The following is a 15,719-nucleotide window of genomic DNA, read 5'->3' as shown; positions in this document are numbered from 1 at the left end:
TCCTGAAAGGATGGAACTTTATGGACAGTAGCTACTTAGATTTCCATTATGCAATGGCAGTACAAAAAACTTTGCCAAAAGTGTCACGTTTAAATTTACCACAGGTTCTTGCATTTCTGCGCAGTTAGAAGTTATCGAAACGTAACAGAAGCTTACTTTGATTTCAAACTTGATAATCGATGATTGAGGATCAGAGTCCAAAAAAAATCAGACTTTTCCCTCAATACCAAAATGCCTCAAAACAATTAAAATGCAATAATGATAGAACATCATAATATTGTTTTAACCTTGGAAAACTGTTTCTCAGAAGCTGTTGGCTGCTGTTTGGTTGCACAATGCAATGTATTTGCTGTTCTTGGCTATTCTTAGGGGGAAACAATTCTTTTTTGAATAACATCAGACATACTTCACATATTCAGTCTCCCAGCACAGCCAGCAAGTCCGTGTGTGGATATCTGCTTGCTGGTGGAACTGGGCAACTCAAGTGTTCCAGTGTGTTGGTAAAGTTCCCTCTCATTGATTCTCAAGAGCATACATACAATCAACAATAGCTTTCACTTACATAGTGCCCTTAGAGTAGAACATCCCCAAGGTATGTCATAGCAGAATATACACAAAAACTAAGCCGAAGAAGTTGACTTTAGGACAGGACACTAAAACCTTGCATTCAGCTTTAAGGAATAATGTATAGAAGAGAGATGGTGAGGATATATTAAGAAGGATATATTGAAATTATATTAAAACGTTTCTTTTCCTGTTAATTACAGAACAGTGCAGTAAATCTTACTGTAGCTGGAGGGGAATGAGTGGTGTATTTAATCCTAAATCAGATTAAAACTCAGCCAATTCAAACTGCACTATAATAAGGAAACCAAGGTATCTGTACCTTTCTGCACTGACATTTGAAATTCTATTTTGTTCAACAACCTCAATGTTTCCAACAAACAAGCAATAGTATTTAAAAGTTAATATATTCTGATTTTCAATTATGTGTTTTACAGCTCAAGTAATTGTTGATCTTTTAAGCAAACATCTCTCTTTTTGGGGTTCAAGTATTTGGACATTACAAATTCCAAAATGGTATTTCAGCAAAGTGATGAAACTCCTGTTTTCAACCATTTATAAGATTCTGTAAGTTAGTAAAAAGAAACATGTGGACAAATGGTTGGCAAGCAAACTGGAATTTCACTTCCAAGGCCTGTGTTTAAATCCTACCCAAACTAATAAAGTGAAAGTCTCCTCTCCAGTTTGAGTTCCAAACACAAGTCCAGGTCTGTATGTGGCAAGAGCTCCATTAAGGACTCAAAATGCGTTTGGGCTGGTTTCTTAGAGTGGCACATTTTGAAGCGGCCTGAGAGCAAGCTTTATTTGTCTTGGTATTGTGTAACCTGAAGGGATTAACTAATGTCTTCAGAGTTAAGGCATGCCCAATTGAACCTTAAATCCAGTTTGAAAGGGAGAAGAGGGTTTAAGTTTAGTATTTTCAATCTAAATAAGGGCAAATACATGGACATAAAAGCTGAGTTGGCTGAAGTGAATTGGCATTCTAGGCCAGGGATACACAAACAGAAACCATAACATACAGGAGCAGAAATTAGACCATTCAGCCCATCGAGTCTGCCATTCAATCGTGGCTGATAAATTTCTCAACTCCATTCTCCCCATAAACTTTGACAATCAAGAACCTATCTATGTCTGTCTTAAATATTTAAATATACTCAATGACCAACCTCCACAGCCTTCTGTGGCAATGAATTCCATGGATTCAACACTCTCTGGCTGAAGAAGTTCCCCTCATTTCCATTTTAAAGGGTTTCCCTTTACTCTAAGGCTATGCCCTCGGGTCCTAATCTCTCCTACCAATAGAAGCATCTTCCTAACATCCACTCTGTCCAGGCCGTTCAGTATTCTATAAGTTTCAGTTAGATCTCCCCTCATCCTCCCTTTCAAATTTTTTGTTTAAAGTGGGAAAATATTTATTCTGAATTTTTTGAAATATCCCCATAACCGTGTTCCACTGTGCCTGGACCAGATGTACTCCAGTCCAGAGTTCTGAATGAGAAGGCTGAAGAGATCGTGGAGGTGTTAGTGGTGATCTTTCAGGAATCACTGGAGTCAGGGAGGGTCCCAGAGGACTGAAAAAAATCACTAATGTAACCTCCCTGTTTAAAGATTAGATTAGATTCCCTACAGTGCGGAACAGGCCTTCGCCCCTACCAATCCACACCGACCCTCCGAAGAGTAACACACCCCGACCCATTTCCCTCTGACCCTATTAGATTAGATTCCCTTCAGTGCGGAAACAAGCCCTTCGGCCAAAGAAGGGATGAAAGCAAAAGACAGGAAATTACAGCCCTCTACTGAGTATAAAACCCAGAATCCTCTAATATTCTTCATATGTTAAGTCTTTCGGTCCTGGGATCATTCTCGTGAGCCTCCTCTGGACCTGCTCCAGGGCCAGTACATCCTTCCTGAGGTATGGGGCCCACAACACTGTAAATGTGGTCTGACCAGAGGCTCATAAAGACTCAATAGTACATCCTTGTTTTTATATTCTAGTCTTGAAATAAATAGCAGCATTGTGTTTCCCTTCCTAACTCCCCACTTAACCTGCAAGTCTACCTTAAGAGAATCCTGGACTAGAACTCCCAGGTCTCTTTGCACTTGAGACTTCTGAATTTTCTCGCCATTTAGAAAATAGTCCATGCTCCATTCTTCCTCCCCAAGTGCATGACCTCACACTTTCCCACCTTATACTCCATCTGCCACGTTTTTAACAAATTTATTGGATGACTTTGAAGTAGTCACGTGCACTGTGGTTTAAGTGGAGCTGTAGATGTAGTGTAAATGAAACGTGTGGCACTGGAAAAGCACAACAGGTCATACCTGATGAAGGGCTTATGCCCGAAATGTCGACTCTCCTGCTCTTCGGGTGTTGCCTAACCTGCTGTGCTTTTCCAGCACGACATGTTTCAACTCTGACTCTCCAGCATCTGCAGTCCTCACTTTCTCCTCCCTGTTGACGTACTATTTTTGGATTTCTAGAAGGCATTTGATGAAGTGCCACACCAAATGTTATTGCTAGAAAATAAAAATGCATTGCGTAGAGGGTGACAAAATAGCATGGATTGGAGTTTGGTTGGTTGGCAGAAAATAGAGAATAGGCATAAATGGATCTTTTGTCTGAGTGGCAGGATGTGACAAGTTGAGTCCTGCAAGGATCTGTGCTAGATCCTCAATGTTTTACCATTTGCATTAATTATTTCATTATTGGTTAATTTTGCAGATAACACAGAGAAGTTGGAAAGTATTTTTTGAAAAAGACATAATAAAGTTGCAGAGTGATATTGATAGGTTAAGTGGGGGTCCTTTTCTGTAATTATCAAATACAGGATGAGCCATATCAAAGAAGACACTGAGGTCACTTGCAAATTGCCCATAACCTTTCTATCCCAGGGCAAACCGAGAGGAAGGTTAGCTCCATGTTGGAGAACATGCAGAGCTTGACACAACATAGACATCCAGGTTATAGCTATTGTGTTTAGATCGATGTCCAGCTTGTCACTGGACAATGACAGGGCAGTTTGAAGTGAATGAGTGAGGTTGACGATATCCAACAATTACTCACAATGATCCAATTTATACACAAGACATGTTCATCATCTTTTCATCATACAATGACAAATCCTGTGGAGATGAGTGACTGATGTGGTATATGGAGCTGCCCTAAGAAACTGCACAGACATTGCTGAGGTCAAAGGATTGGTCTTCACAGGAATGAAGGAGAATTGCAGCCCTGAGGGACTGAGCAACTCTTTACAGGATCACTGCTCTCCTCCCTGAATATTGTTTGTTACTCCACCCTGGCCAACAGGCTGAAACTGGCAAGGATCCCATCAACATGGTAATGAACTAATCTCATAAAAGAAAGTAAATACCAGTCATCATTGGCACATGACAATGTCACAGCCAACAGACCAGAGAGAAGAACTCTTCTTATCAGGAGAGAGGTGGCTTGGCCAATGTCTTGATCACTGCCCTTTGTAAGACCGTTCTGGTGCTCTGCTATAGGAAGGCTGTTATTCAACTGGAAAGGATGCAAAATAGATTTACAAAGATGTTACTGTTGGCATGGACGAGTTGGACCAAAAGGTCTGTTTCCGTGCTGGATGACTCTATGGTTATAAAATGCCAATTATAAAAATGAGGTTCTACTACTCAAACTTGGATTGGAGCTGTATATAGACATGGCTAGAAGGCCATCACCAGAGTGGGACTAGGTTGAAGACTTAGAATGGCACATGAGCAGAGATCAGGTTCACTCCTACTCACACATTGGAAGGATATATATATAGAGCAATCGCCCAATCTATCTTTACAAGCAGTTAATGCAGCAGGTTGGAAGAAATCAATTGTTATTCCACTGTTAAAAATCACACAACACCAAGCTGAAGTCCAGCAGTGCTTCCAATTAAACCTGGTGTTGTGTGACTTTTAACTTTGTACACTCCAGTCCAACACCAGCATCTCCAAGTTATTCCACTGCAAAGAGTGGTTGGGGCCCTGGATGAAAGGTTTGGACAAGGTGACAGTGCAGCAAATGGGAAGGTGCAGGGGAAAGAAGGGCAAGAATTGGGGTCAATAGAGAACAGTACAAGAATATCAGTGGTCACTAATCCCTTTGCCGATTCTGAAAGGGTAGTCGTGAGATTGCATTGGAAGTGGTAAAGGGTGTTGAGCTGAATGCAGAGGTTGGTGCTTTAGAAAGGGGTGTTAAAATAGAAGGTAGTAAAACTGGTGGTTGGGGTTAATTGATTAGGGAGCTATCAAGGGAGAACAGAGCCAAAAGATCCAGGTTCAAGTCCCACCTGCACCAAAAGTGCTTAATAACATCTCTGAAAACCTTGGGAAAATGTAAGGAAAAGAATAAAGGGGAACACACAGAAGTGATGTGTTGAGGGAGCTGTAAGACTGAGTAGTTAACTCTATCCACAAAGAAAGGTGTCTTTGTTTCTGTCTCATCAATGGCTTGGATTCAGAATGGCAAGGAGGACAGTATGGCTTGTCCTTTAATTAGAGTTTTGTTTTAATTTGTGGGATGTGAGTTACATCCCTAACAGAGGGTGGTGCGTATGTGGAATGAGCTGCCAGAAGTGGTAGAGTCAAGTATAATTACAAAATTTAAAAGAGATTTGGAAGTTACGTTGATAGTTAAGATTTACAGGGATATGGGCCATATACAGGCAAATGGGACTTGCTCGGTTTAGGAAACCTGGTCAGCATGGATGAGTTGAGCCAAAGTGCCTCGGTCCTGTAATACTCTATGACTTCAAGCCAGTGGGTGAAAATTTGGCAGATGGAGTATAATGGAGGGAAATGTGAATTTGTCCACTTTGGCAGGAAGAATAAAAAAAAGAGTATTAACTAAAGAAAGAATGCAGTATTCTGAGGTGCAGAGGGATTTAGGTGTTCTGGAGTAGGAGTCACAAAACATTACTCTGTTCAAAAAGGCCAATGGGCTGCTACGTTTTATTAGGAGAGGAACTGTATAGAAAGATAAGGATATTATTCAGGGTTGATCTTCTTTAGGGAAGGATGTAAATGCAGTGGAGGTAGTCCAAAGGAGGTTGACCAGGTTCATATCTGGAGTGAGTGGATTCTCATATGAGAGAAGGTTGGACAGCCAGGCCTTGCTTCTGCTGGAGCTTAGAAGAAGGGGTGATTTGACTGAAGTATGTATTATCCTGAATGGTTTTAATTTGACAGGGTGGACATGGAAAGGGTGTTTCTACTTGTGGCGAGTACAGAACTCAGGGCTCTGTTTAAAATTAGAGGTTGTCCTTTAAGATGCAGATGAAGAGACTAGGGCTGTGTGACTTTGGAACTCTCTGCCTCAGAAAGTAGATGATTGAATATTTTTAAGACAGAGGTAGTTAGATTAGAACATAGAACAGTACAGCACAGAAACACGCCCTTCAGGCCACCATGTCAGTACTGACCAGGATGCCATTCCAAACTTAACCCATTTGCCTATATGTAGTCCATATCTCTCTATTACCTGTCTGTTTATGTGTGTGTCTAAATGTCTCTTAAACTTTACTATTATATCTGTTTCTACCATCTCTGCTGGCAGCACATGCCAGGCACCTACTACCCTCTGTGTAAAAACACTTTTCTCACATATCTCCTTTCAGCTTTCCCTTTTTCACCTTAAACCCATGCCTGAGTATTTGACATTTCCATCCCAGGAAAAAGACTCTTAACTATTCACCCATTCCATGCCTCTCATAATTTTATATACTTTTCTATCAGATCGTCCCTTAGCCTCAGATGCCCTGACAAAAATATTTCAAGTTTGTCCAACCTCCAGGCAACATCCTGGTAAACCTCTTCTGCACCCTTTCAAAACCTCCATATCCTGCCAGTGGTGTAGTGACCAGATATGTGCACAATACTCCAAATGTGGCCTGACCAAAGTCTTTTACAATTGCAACATGTCTTGCACTGACTGATGAAGAGGAGCATGATATATGCTTTCGTTACCACCTTATCTACTTGGGTTGTCATTTTCAGGGAGCGATGAATTTGCATCCCAAGATCCCATCAATGCTCCTAATAGTCTAGCCATACTTTTCTCTTGCATTTGACCTCCCATAATGCATCATCTCACACTTATCTGGATTAAAGTCCATCTGCCATTTCTTCACACAATTTTCCATCTATATCATGCTGCACACTTTGAAACCCTTCCTCACTCTTTGCAACTCTGCCAATTTTCATGTCATCTGCAAAGTTACTGATCGGACTACCAACATTTTCATCAAAATCATTTATGTATATTACAAACAACAAAGGTCTCAGCACTGATCTTTGTGGAATACCATTGATCACAGACGTCAAGTGAAAAAAACACCCCTCCACAACTACCCACTGTCTTCTATGACTTGCCAACTCACCATGAATTCCTTGCAATTTGATCTTCTGGACCAGCCTATCATGAGGGACCTGATCAAATTTAGTAAAGTTCATTCAGACAACATCCACTGCCCAACTCTTCTTCATTTCCTCAAAAAACTCAATCAGGTTTATGAGACACCACCCCATGATAAAACCATGCTAACCATCCTTAATAAGTCTATTGTTCTCCACATTCTAGTAAATCCTGTCCCTAAAAATCTTCTCCAATAATTTCCCTAGCGATGATGTAAGACTCACTGCTGTATTTCTTTGATTATCCCTATTGCCTTTCTTGAACAAAGAGACATCATTGGGTTTTCTCCAGTTTTCTGGGACCTCACCAATGGCTAAGGCAGATACAAAGATATCCATCAAATCCTCAACAAACTCCTGCCTTAGTATCCTGGGATAGATTCCATCGGGCCCTGGGATCCTATCTGCCTTCTTTTTTTTTAAGACAACCAACCTCTCCTCCTCCATATTGATATACCTTAGACTATAAACACACACCTCTATAAATCTACCATCATCCATGTCTTTTGTGTTGGTGAATACCAATGTCAAGTACTCATTATCCACCTCACCCCACTTCACAGAATCCCTACAGTGTGGAAATGGGCTACTCAGCCCGAGTCCACACTGATCCTCCAAACAGCATTCCTCTCAGACCCATCCCAGTAATTCTCCATTCCCACGGCCAATCCACCTAAGCTGCATCGCTTTAGAATGTGGGAGGAAACCAGGGCATCCAGAGGAAACCCTGACAGACACAGGGAGAATGTGCAAATTCCACACAGTCACCCAAGGCTGGAATCAAACCTGGGTCCTTGGTGCTGTGGAACACCACTGAGCCACCATGCCAACCCTCATTGTCCAAAGTTCCCGGATCTTGTCATCCTTATCTTTCCTCCTCACAGAAGCATACTGGTCCGGAATTCTAATCACCTGGCTTTTAAAAGATTCCTGCATTTCACATATGGATGTACCTTCAAATAACTGCCCCAGTCGAATTTTCCCAGTTCCTGTTGAAATTAGCCTTCCCTCAACTTAGCACTTTTACCCGAGTTTGACAGAAATTGAAAATGATGGAGAAACTCAGCAAGTCTGGCAACGTCAGCAGAAAGAGAAGCAGAGTTAACATTTTAACATTAACTACAGAGTTTCCCCAGCACCTTCTGTTTGTACTTCAGATTTCCAGCATCCATAGTTGTTTTCATGGAAGCTGCAACAGGCCTGTTTTAAGATAAGACTTTTGACTTCCCCTTGAAGCTACTGGGCCTCAAAAAGGCGTTATGACCTTCCCTTGCCCTGGATTCTCTGTATTCCATTCCTTCCTATTGCCCCCAGAGCAACCAACCTGCCCACTGACCACCACGCAGATTGTCTGAGTCTCTACTCTCCCAACTCCCAACCTACACCATTAGCTTTAGAACTTGTGTGAACTGTACAAACCAATTCCCTTCAAAACCAGAACCTGGAAATGAGATTCTAGCTGGGAAAACCCACTATCCACATTTCACTACAGAAATGAAAATGGATGAATTGGAAATTGTCGTATAATCCCTTCTGACCAATTTCACAAGTGCAGCACCTGTATTGCTGAGTTCTTTAAGCACATTTTTACAATTATCAGTCTTCCAGAACAAGGAATTGACTTTGATCATGTGTTGCAGACTGGCAGGTTCCAAGATCCAGAAGTACATGCTGAAGGACACACTAAAGCTTGGGGCAGCTGCTACCAAGGTACAGTGGGAAAAGTCCACTGCCTGAGGTCTTTCTCTTGAAGGTAAATGAGGGTCCGTTTAATTATGGGGCCTTCTTGGTGCCTCAAATATATGTAAATACAGTATTGTATGTGTAGGAGAAGTCTTTGGTTTTTGGATGGAGTCAAACACCAAGCTTTGTTTCCTTGATATGCTACTGTACAGAATCAAATCTAATTTGTGACTACATATATATGCAGAGCTTTTTTAATGAATGAAGTATATTTTTAAAATAAAACATTTTTACAGTTATCACAGCTCCCTAGATCCTCTGCATTACTGATAATTTGTTGACTACATGCATTTCCAGAATAGCTCTGAAAAGGTCTGTCAACATTTGAACTGATTTGAGAAAGTAGCTTTGGTCAGTCTTAGACAAAAACCTCTGTCAGCATTAGTTGTCAGCTGAAAATCATGTAAGCATGAATTGCTCCTTAGCAATTTATGTAATTTTTACTGATATTTTTAATTGGTTAATCCCATTTGATAATCGTCCACCTTATTGGTTCAAAATGCAGAAATGTTAACTTCCCAAAATTGTCAGCCCTCATCATGATCAAAACATAAACTTTACCTAAGAAACTTAAATGAACAAAAATATGTTTTTGAAAATGAATGAAGTGGTGTTGATTGGTGTGGACAATGCTGGCAAGGAAGCATTAACTGCCCTGGGAGTGTGATAATGGAAGTCTTTGCAGTGCATGTGGAGTATGACCAGAGGTGACAGATTTAGTTGAATAGTCTGGTCACCTATTTCAGCCATTTTACAGTTAAGGACACCTATTTTATCTCATTATGCACGAGGAAGTTCTTTATATTGAAATATAAAATCCCATTAACCAGTTAACTTGCATGTTCTCTTGGACACCAATCCCTGAATTTGACCTTTTTAGTACACATTGTATGCCCATAATATCAGCTAAGCTTTAGTTCCTGAACACTTGTCTCTAAAACACAAAGTTGTTGGTATAACTCCCACTTCAGGCTGTAAGTGCAACAACTATGGTTAATACTACTGTGCAATACTGAGGGAATGCTGGAGAGGTATTAAATCTCAGATGTTAAAACTGAAGTCAGAGTTCTGCCTTCCACACTGAATGTGAAAATTACCACGGCACTATAAGAAGTGCAGGAGATTTATTCCTGTTTTTCTGGCCAATACGTGTTCTTCAGTTACAAAATAAAACAGATTAGGAGATATTTTCTAATTAACCAGTTCAGAGGCAAAGACACACCACTGCACAATAAACCAATGAGCTGGATTTGAAAAGTATGTGGTGTTATCGTGGGGAAACCAAAGGGTCCTGAAACTGAATTAGACAGATTACAGGTTTGCTGAATATTACAGCAAATGTTAGCTTGCTCAGTTTTCAGCTGCAGTTGTATATTTGAACCATGCAAGCTACTGATCAGCTCAAAACAGCTTTTGTTCAGAGACCGATATTAACCAGGCAAAGAAATAATGAGGCAAATTTATTCAGTTGTGTTTCTTTTGCCCAATAAACCCCTGATTGCCATTTGTTTTGATGCAGCAGGTCACTAGACTGCAAAACTGAGATTTTACATTTTACTTTCTTTTAGAAAGTGTTCTTAATTGCTCTGCAGTGCATCAGTAGTTCTAAAGCTATTGTGCTATTATTCTGAGATTACATTTTATGTTTCACACTCAAATTTCAATCCAATTATGAGAAAAACTTATACATTGCTTTGGGCATAAATGAATAGCTCAATTTTCATCAACAAGCTTTCTTGAATTCTGATCTCCTTCCTATCAGAAAGATGTTGTGAAACTTGAAAGGGTTCAGAAAAGATTTACAAGGATGTTGCCAGGGTTGGAGGATTTGAGCTGTAGGGAGAGGCTGAACAGGTTGGGGCTGTTTTCCCTGGAGCGTCGGAGGTTGAGGGGTGACCTTATAGAGGTTTACAAAATTATGATGGGCATGGATAGGGTAAATAGACTTTTCCCTGGGGTTGGGGGGTCCAGAACTGGAGGGCATAGGATTAGGGTGAGAGGGGAAAGATATAAAAGAGACCTATGGGGCAACGTTTTCACACAGAGGGTGGTACATGTATGGAATGAGCTGCCAGAGGAAGTGGTGGAGGCTAGTACAATTGCAACATTGAAGAAGCATTTGGATGGGTATATGAATACGAATGGTTTGGCGGGATATGGGCCGGATGCTGTCAGGTGGGACTAGATTGGGTTGGGATATCTGGTCGGCATAGACTGATTGGACCAAAGGGTCTGTTTCCATGCTGTACATCTTTATGACTCTATGACTCCAAACATTTTATATAAAATACAGCATTAAACACACATACAAGATTTTAAATGAGCATTTGGGCTTGTCCTTTTTCCTCCTCCTATCCTGAGTGTGACAGTTCTTGGTTGGGGGCATTTACACATTCAGCAACATCTTCAAATATTTCATTTGAATTGCTGTTCAGAGGCTAGAATACTATTCCACAATTTTTACCTGAATTCCACTTGGTCCCCTTGGTCATGCACAGTCACTATGTGATGGTCAAAAATAAAATTGCTCATTGACTTGAAAGGAAATACTACTAACTTAACCTATAGAAAATTCTTTTCACAGCCTCTCAACATCCCAAATCATTACATAAGAAATCAATTATTTTTAAAGCAATTTCTGTATTGTATGCAAATGAAACAACCGACTTGCAACATCCTACAAGAAACAAATAAATAATCACCACTTAATCTGCTCTTAGTATTATAGATTAAGATTTTGGTTATGTACACCTTTAATATCCAATTGAACAGGCACCAAGAGGCTCAGTTTGACATCTATAAAAGATAGCATGTCTGATGGAACTGAATTCTAATGTTACCACAATTAGGTCAATTTAGAATACACTATATATGCTTACACTCATTGGAAGACTTGAATGCAATGTCTCCTCTGAGGCATGGTATTATTAACACTGAGAAAATTGCTACAATAAAACACACAGTATAAAATAAGATCTGAGAAAATCTCAATTATTTTGTTCTTGCAATCTTCGAAGTCAGCTGCAATCTGTTCACGCAACCATTTCTTCATTTTCATGTTAAACACAAGATGTTTATCTCGCTCTAAAATAAACCTTCATCAACCCAAAGATATACTGATATACACGTATTATGAAATACAGATTGCCATTCACTGAAATATGAGAGAGTGAAGGATATAGATTTTAAGATGATAAGGAAGGCAAGGAGATTCAAGACTACACCAGAGTTGTGGACTTTCAGAAACAGTAGTGCAGTGATTAAAATCTCGAATGTTCAATAGGCCAGACTGGGCTCTCTCGTTTTCTTTTTCTCTTCTGAAGTTCATGTTTTTTACTTCCCAATTCCTTTTCCAACCTTTCCAATAACAAAGTTCATTACTTTTCTTTTTTCTCTTTGGAATTCAATTTCTAATTGCTTCATTTCCTTTTCATGTTGAATTTGTTCTAACTGTATCTGAATTATAACTAACACCAATGATTTGACTTGGAGTAGTGGCCTCTCTTGTCCTTCCACCAATCCTAAACGCTGTGTTAGTACATCAGCTATCTCTAATTCCTTTGCTAATTTTATTCCACCTTTAACTCCTTTGCAAATTTTATTAGCTTTGCTTCAGGCAAATCTTGTAAACCTAACAAGGATAGTTGTTCCATCTTTAAAAAACTGCTTCCAGTGCTGTTCGTTTTAATATAAAAAAGAACTGGAATCATCCTTTTATCCTTTACCAGTTATTGTTACTCCATGTCTAGCTACCCATTGTCGGTATTCAAAATATCCCATATAAAGCCCTAAACTTTGTTGCAACTCCGGTGGGAGCAGTGTGCTGAAAATCAAGTCCCATTACTCCACAAGCAATACCAAAAGTGTAAGTGATTTATCCAATCACCAAAGAACGATCTAAAATAAACACAGGTCAAAGCATACAAGGCCTACACGAGTCCCTTTTTTTAAATGACTTGGCAGGTCTAACAAATAGTCTTTTAAAGACACAACAGGCTATTGCTATATTTCTTAAAGGCAGTGAATCTTAATAGATTATTAAAAAAATTAACATTCAACAAATTTGAAGTACATGCTTCAATTCCACTTTGGCCCTTGGATACTGAATAAATTGTAAATAATAAAAATTCATTTCAAGAATTTTACTTTTAAGAACATAGAACAACACAGTGCAGAACAGGCCCTTCGGCCCTTGATGTTGCGTCGACCTGTGAACTATTCTCAGCTCGTCCCCCTACACTATCCCAAAATCATCCATGTACTTATCTAAGGATTGTTTAATCTCCCTAATGTGGCTGAGTTGACTACATTAGCAGTAGGGCATTACACACCCTTACCACTCTCTGCGTAAAGAACCTGCCTCTGACATCTGTCTTAAATCTATCACCCCTCAATTTGTAATTATGCCCCCTCGTACATGCTGACGTCAACATCCTAGAAAAAAAGACTTTCACTCTCTACCCTATCTAATCCTCTGATCATTTTGTTCCTATCGTAACCAGGCTCCATTATTATTAGCTGCCTTCTATTTAAATAAAAGTTTAAAAGATGTCATCTGTTCATGGAAGAGGATATTTTAGCATTTATGAGAAACAAATGAATAGGTAAACCTGACTGGCATAATATCATTTGGAACATATCAGTTAATATTTTATGTACCGGAGCACATCTGGAATTGAAAGCCACGCAATTCATGAAAGACAATTCTCCCAGCAACGTTTTCCAATTATATCTTATTTACCAGCGTGACACCAGAACAATGAGAAAGCATTAAAAACATATTCATATTTATATCTTTGGGAAACAAATCATGATCTATTTAAATAATCTTTATTTGCGTTATTGCATTGTTCACAGTAATCCTCTCGGAGGCTTTTTCACAGGGCTGGGGCATCCAGAGGAGAGTAGTACATTTCCTGTTTCTGCTGTGAATTGTCTGCAGTGATCCAGTTCCCAGCATGAGAAGGTAAAGCTAAAAGTGGTTCTCACACACACAATGTTGTCACCAGATACAATGCTATTTTCTTCCTCTTTAGGTTCTCACAAGGCACAGTTAAAAAAATGTATATCCAAGGCCTTGAGGTGAATCTTAATCACTGAGCTGTATATGGATTCTTCAATCATGTCTATTGGTGGAAAGTTGGGAAAGGGAAAATTGCTTCTCCAATGAAAATTGTAACATGTACACCCTTTCTTTTGAGAAACTGGCTTTGAAACAAGATATATGGCACCATCTTCATCCCTTTATTTCTGCTCCATTCCTCTCGGCATAAACAATTAAAGCTTCTCCTACTGCACAAAGTATGAGGCTGGGGGGAAAGAGAGAGAGAGGGAGAGAAAGCAAATTACATTATTAGTTCAAACTCAGTTGATTGCAGGCAATAAACAGAGGTTGGGACACATTGATACCACTAGGGCCAAATGGAGTTAACTCATTGTTTTTATGTCAGTTGAGTATATTATGAGCATACTGGCCTCTGAATTAGAAGGTTGTGATCACAATCCTCACAGATGATAGGCTGATACTTCACAGCTGGGTTGAAACAGTGCTTCTCGAGGGACTGACTTTCAAAAATCCAAACCTACAACATGGTCTTAAATAAAAACAGAAAGTGCTGGAGAGCTCAGCGAGACTGATAGCATCTATGGTGGGAGAAGGTAAATGAACACTTCAAGCCTGGATATGACTTCTTCAGAACTTGTCTCCAGGTCACTCAACCTTGTCCTTCTGATTTGGTGAATGTGAAACATTCTCATAGCTGTGTTGAAAGAAGAGAGGGAGCCCTGGGTAATGTTTATTCTCCAATAACAGCACCAAAAAGCACAGAGATTAACTGGTCATTTAGGCTTACTTGCTGCTGGTAAAATCTGGGGAGAAAATTGGCTGCTGTTTTTAGAGATCTAAAAATAATGAATTAACTGGATGTTTCTTTGAGACTTCCTGCTGGCATGAAAGGCACTATTGAAATGTAGGTCAAATTAACAATGATATGGTACAGAAGACAGTTGTTTGGCTCATTAGGCAGTATGTGAAGGCAATGGGGCTCTGGACAGGCAGCAAGAGACTCACACTGCCCTTTTTACAGGATAGCCCACTGAATTAAGGCACTTAACTGGGCAATGGTGGGACTTCCTTAAGGTCAAGGACTTCATGAGTGGAAATTATGTTGACTGAGAGCTGCCAGCTAATTAGAAACTTGTAGCTTTTCATGTGGGGCAATGATAGCTCCTGCACCTACCTGAGGCCAAGGATTGGTAAGGCACCCGGGTGACAGGGGAGTGATGGCAGGTAGGGTGTAAGAGGAGTGCTTGGCAGCAAAGGCAGAGCGATGGCTCTCAGTGGGCTCCATGTCCCTATGCTGGGTCTCTCAATCAGACTCTGTGACTTTGAATGAGGGATCCTCTGCTCCATGAAGCCCGTGAGTAACCCTAACAAGAGTTTAAATTTCAAGGTTCCACTTTGTAAATTGCTCAGCTACTGCTGGGTTAATGCCAGCTATTGTGGCATAAGACCCTTAAATGAACTTTACTGGAACAGTGTGGCGTCTGAACTCACTGGTTTGATTAAATGTCTCTCCACTAGCAGCAAAGTCAGCATGCTAGAGGGCATTAAAATCCACCGATTTCATTTCAAGGCTTACTTTGTTTCTGTGTTGTAAATCTTCCCTTTCCAAGGTCCACTACATTCAAGTTATTTTATGTCTATTGAAAGAATTTCAGGACTCCTCTTGAAAAATTATTTGCGGTCAAGATCTGCATCCTGCTGTCTAACAGTGAGAAATCTTTCTCCCTCTCTCAGAAGCTCTTCTGCCTGGTTATTCTTGCCTCCACTGCTTCACTCTTGTCATTGTGGCTAACTTTGCAAAAATCTTACTCTTGATTCCATTGATGCTTTTGGAACATTGCATTCCTTTCCTGTATCAGACTTCTCATTCCTGATTCTATTTCTTCTTTCCCAAGTCAATTGCCAACTGCTTCCCTGAGCT

The 15,719-nt window shown here is 40.0% G+C and overlaps 1 protein-coding gene across 5 annotated transcripts in view; it reads right to left on the bottom strand.

The window, feature by feature from the left end:
- slc35d4 (solute carrier family 35 member D4) overlaps positions 1–15,719 on the bottom strand; it is a 178,172-nt gene that overhangs the window by 40,579 nt on the left and 121,874 nt on the right. For 2 of the 5 annotated variants that reach the window (XM_043688004.2, XM_043688003.2), the window contains one exon: positions 11,450–14,042. The exons of the other annotated variants lie outside the window; for them this stretch is intronic. In XM_043688004.2, coding sequence (XP_043543939.2) covers positions 13,970–14,042 — 73 coding nt within the window. In that variant the 3' untranslated portion in view covers positions 11,450–13,969. Of the gene's footprint in view, positions 1–11,449; positions 14,043–15,719 lie in introns of those variants that run through there. 5 annotated transcript variants of the gene reach the window in all.

Source organism: Chiloscyllium plagiosum, unplaced genomic scaffold, assembly GCF_037043375.1.
Source record: "Chiloscyllium plagiosum isolate Xiang-an unplaced genomic scaffold, Cpla_swu_hap1 HiC_scaffold_4, whole genome shotgun sequence".
Taxonomy (NCBI): Eukaryota; Metazoa; Chordata; class Chondrichthyes; order Orectolobiformes; family Hemiscylliidae; genus Chiloscyllium; species Chiloscyllium plagiosum.
The sequence above is the reverse complement of the archived record's forward strand: the minus strand, read 5'-3'. Positions and strand labels throughout refer to the sequence as shown.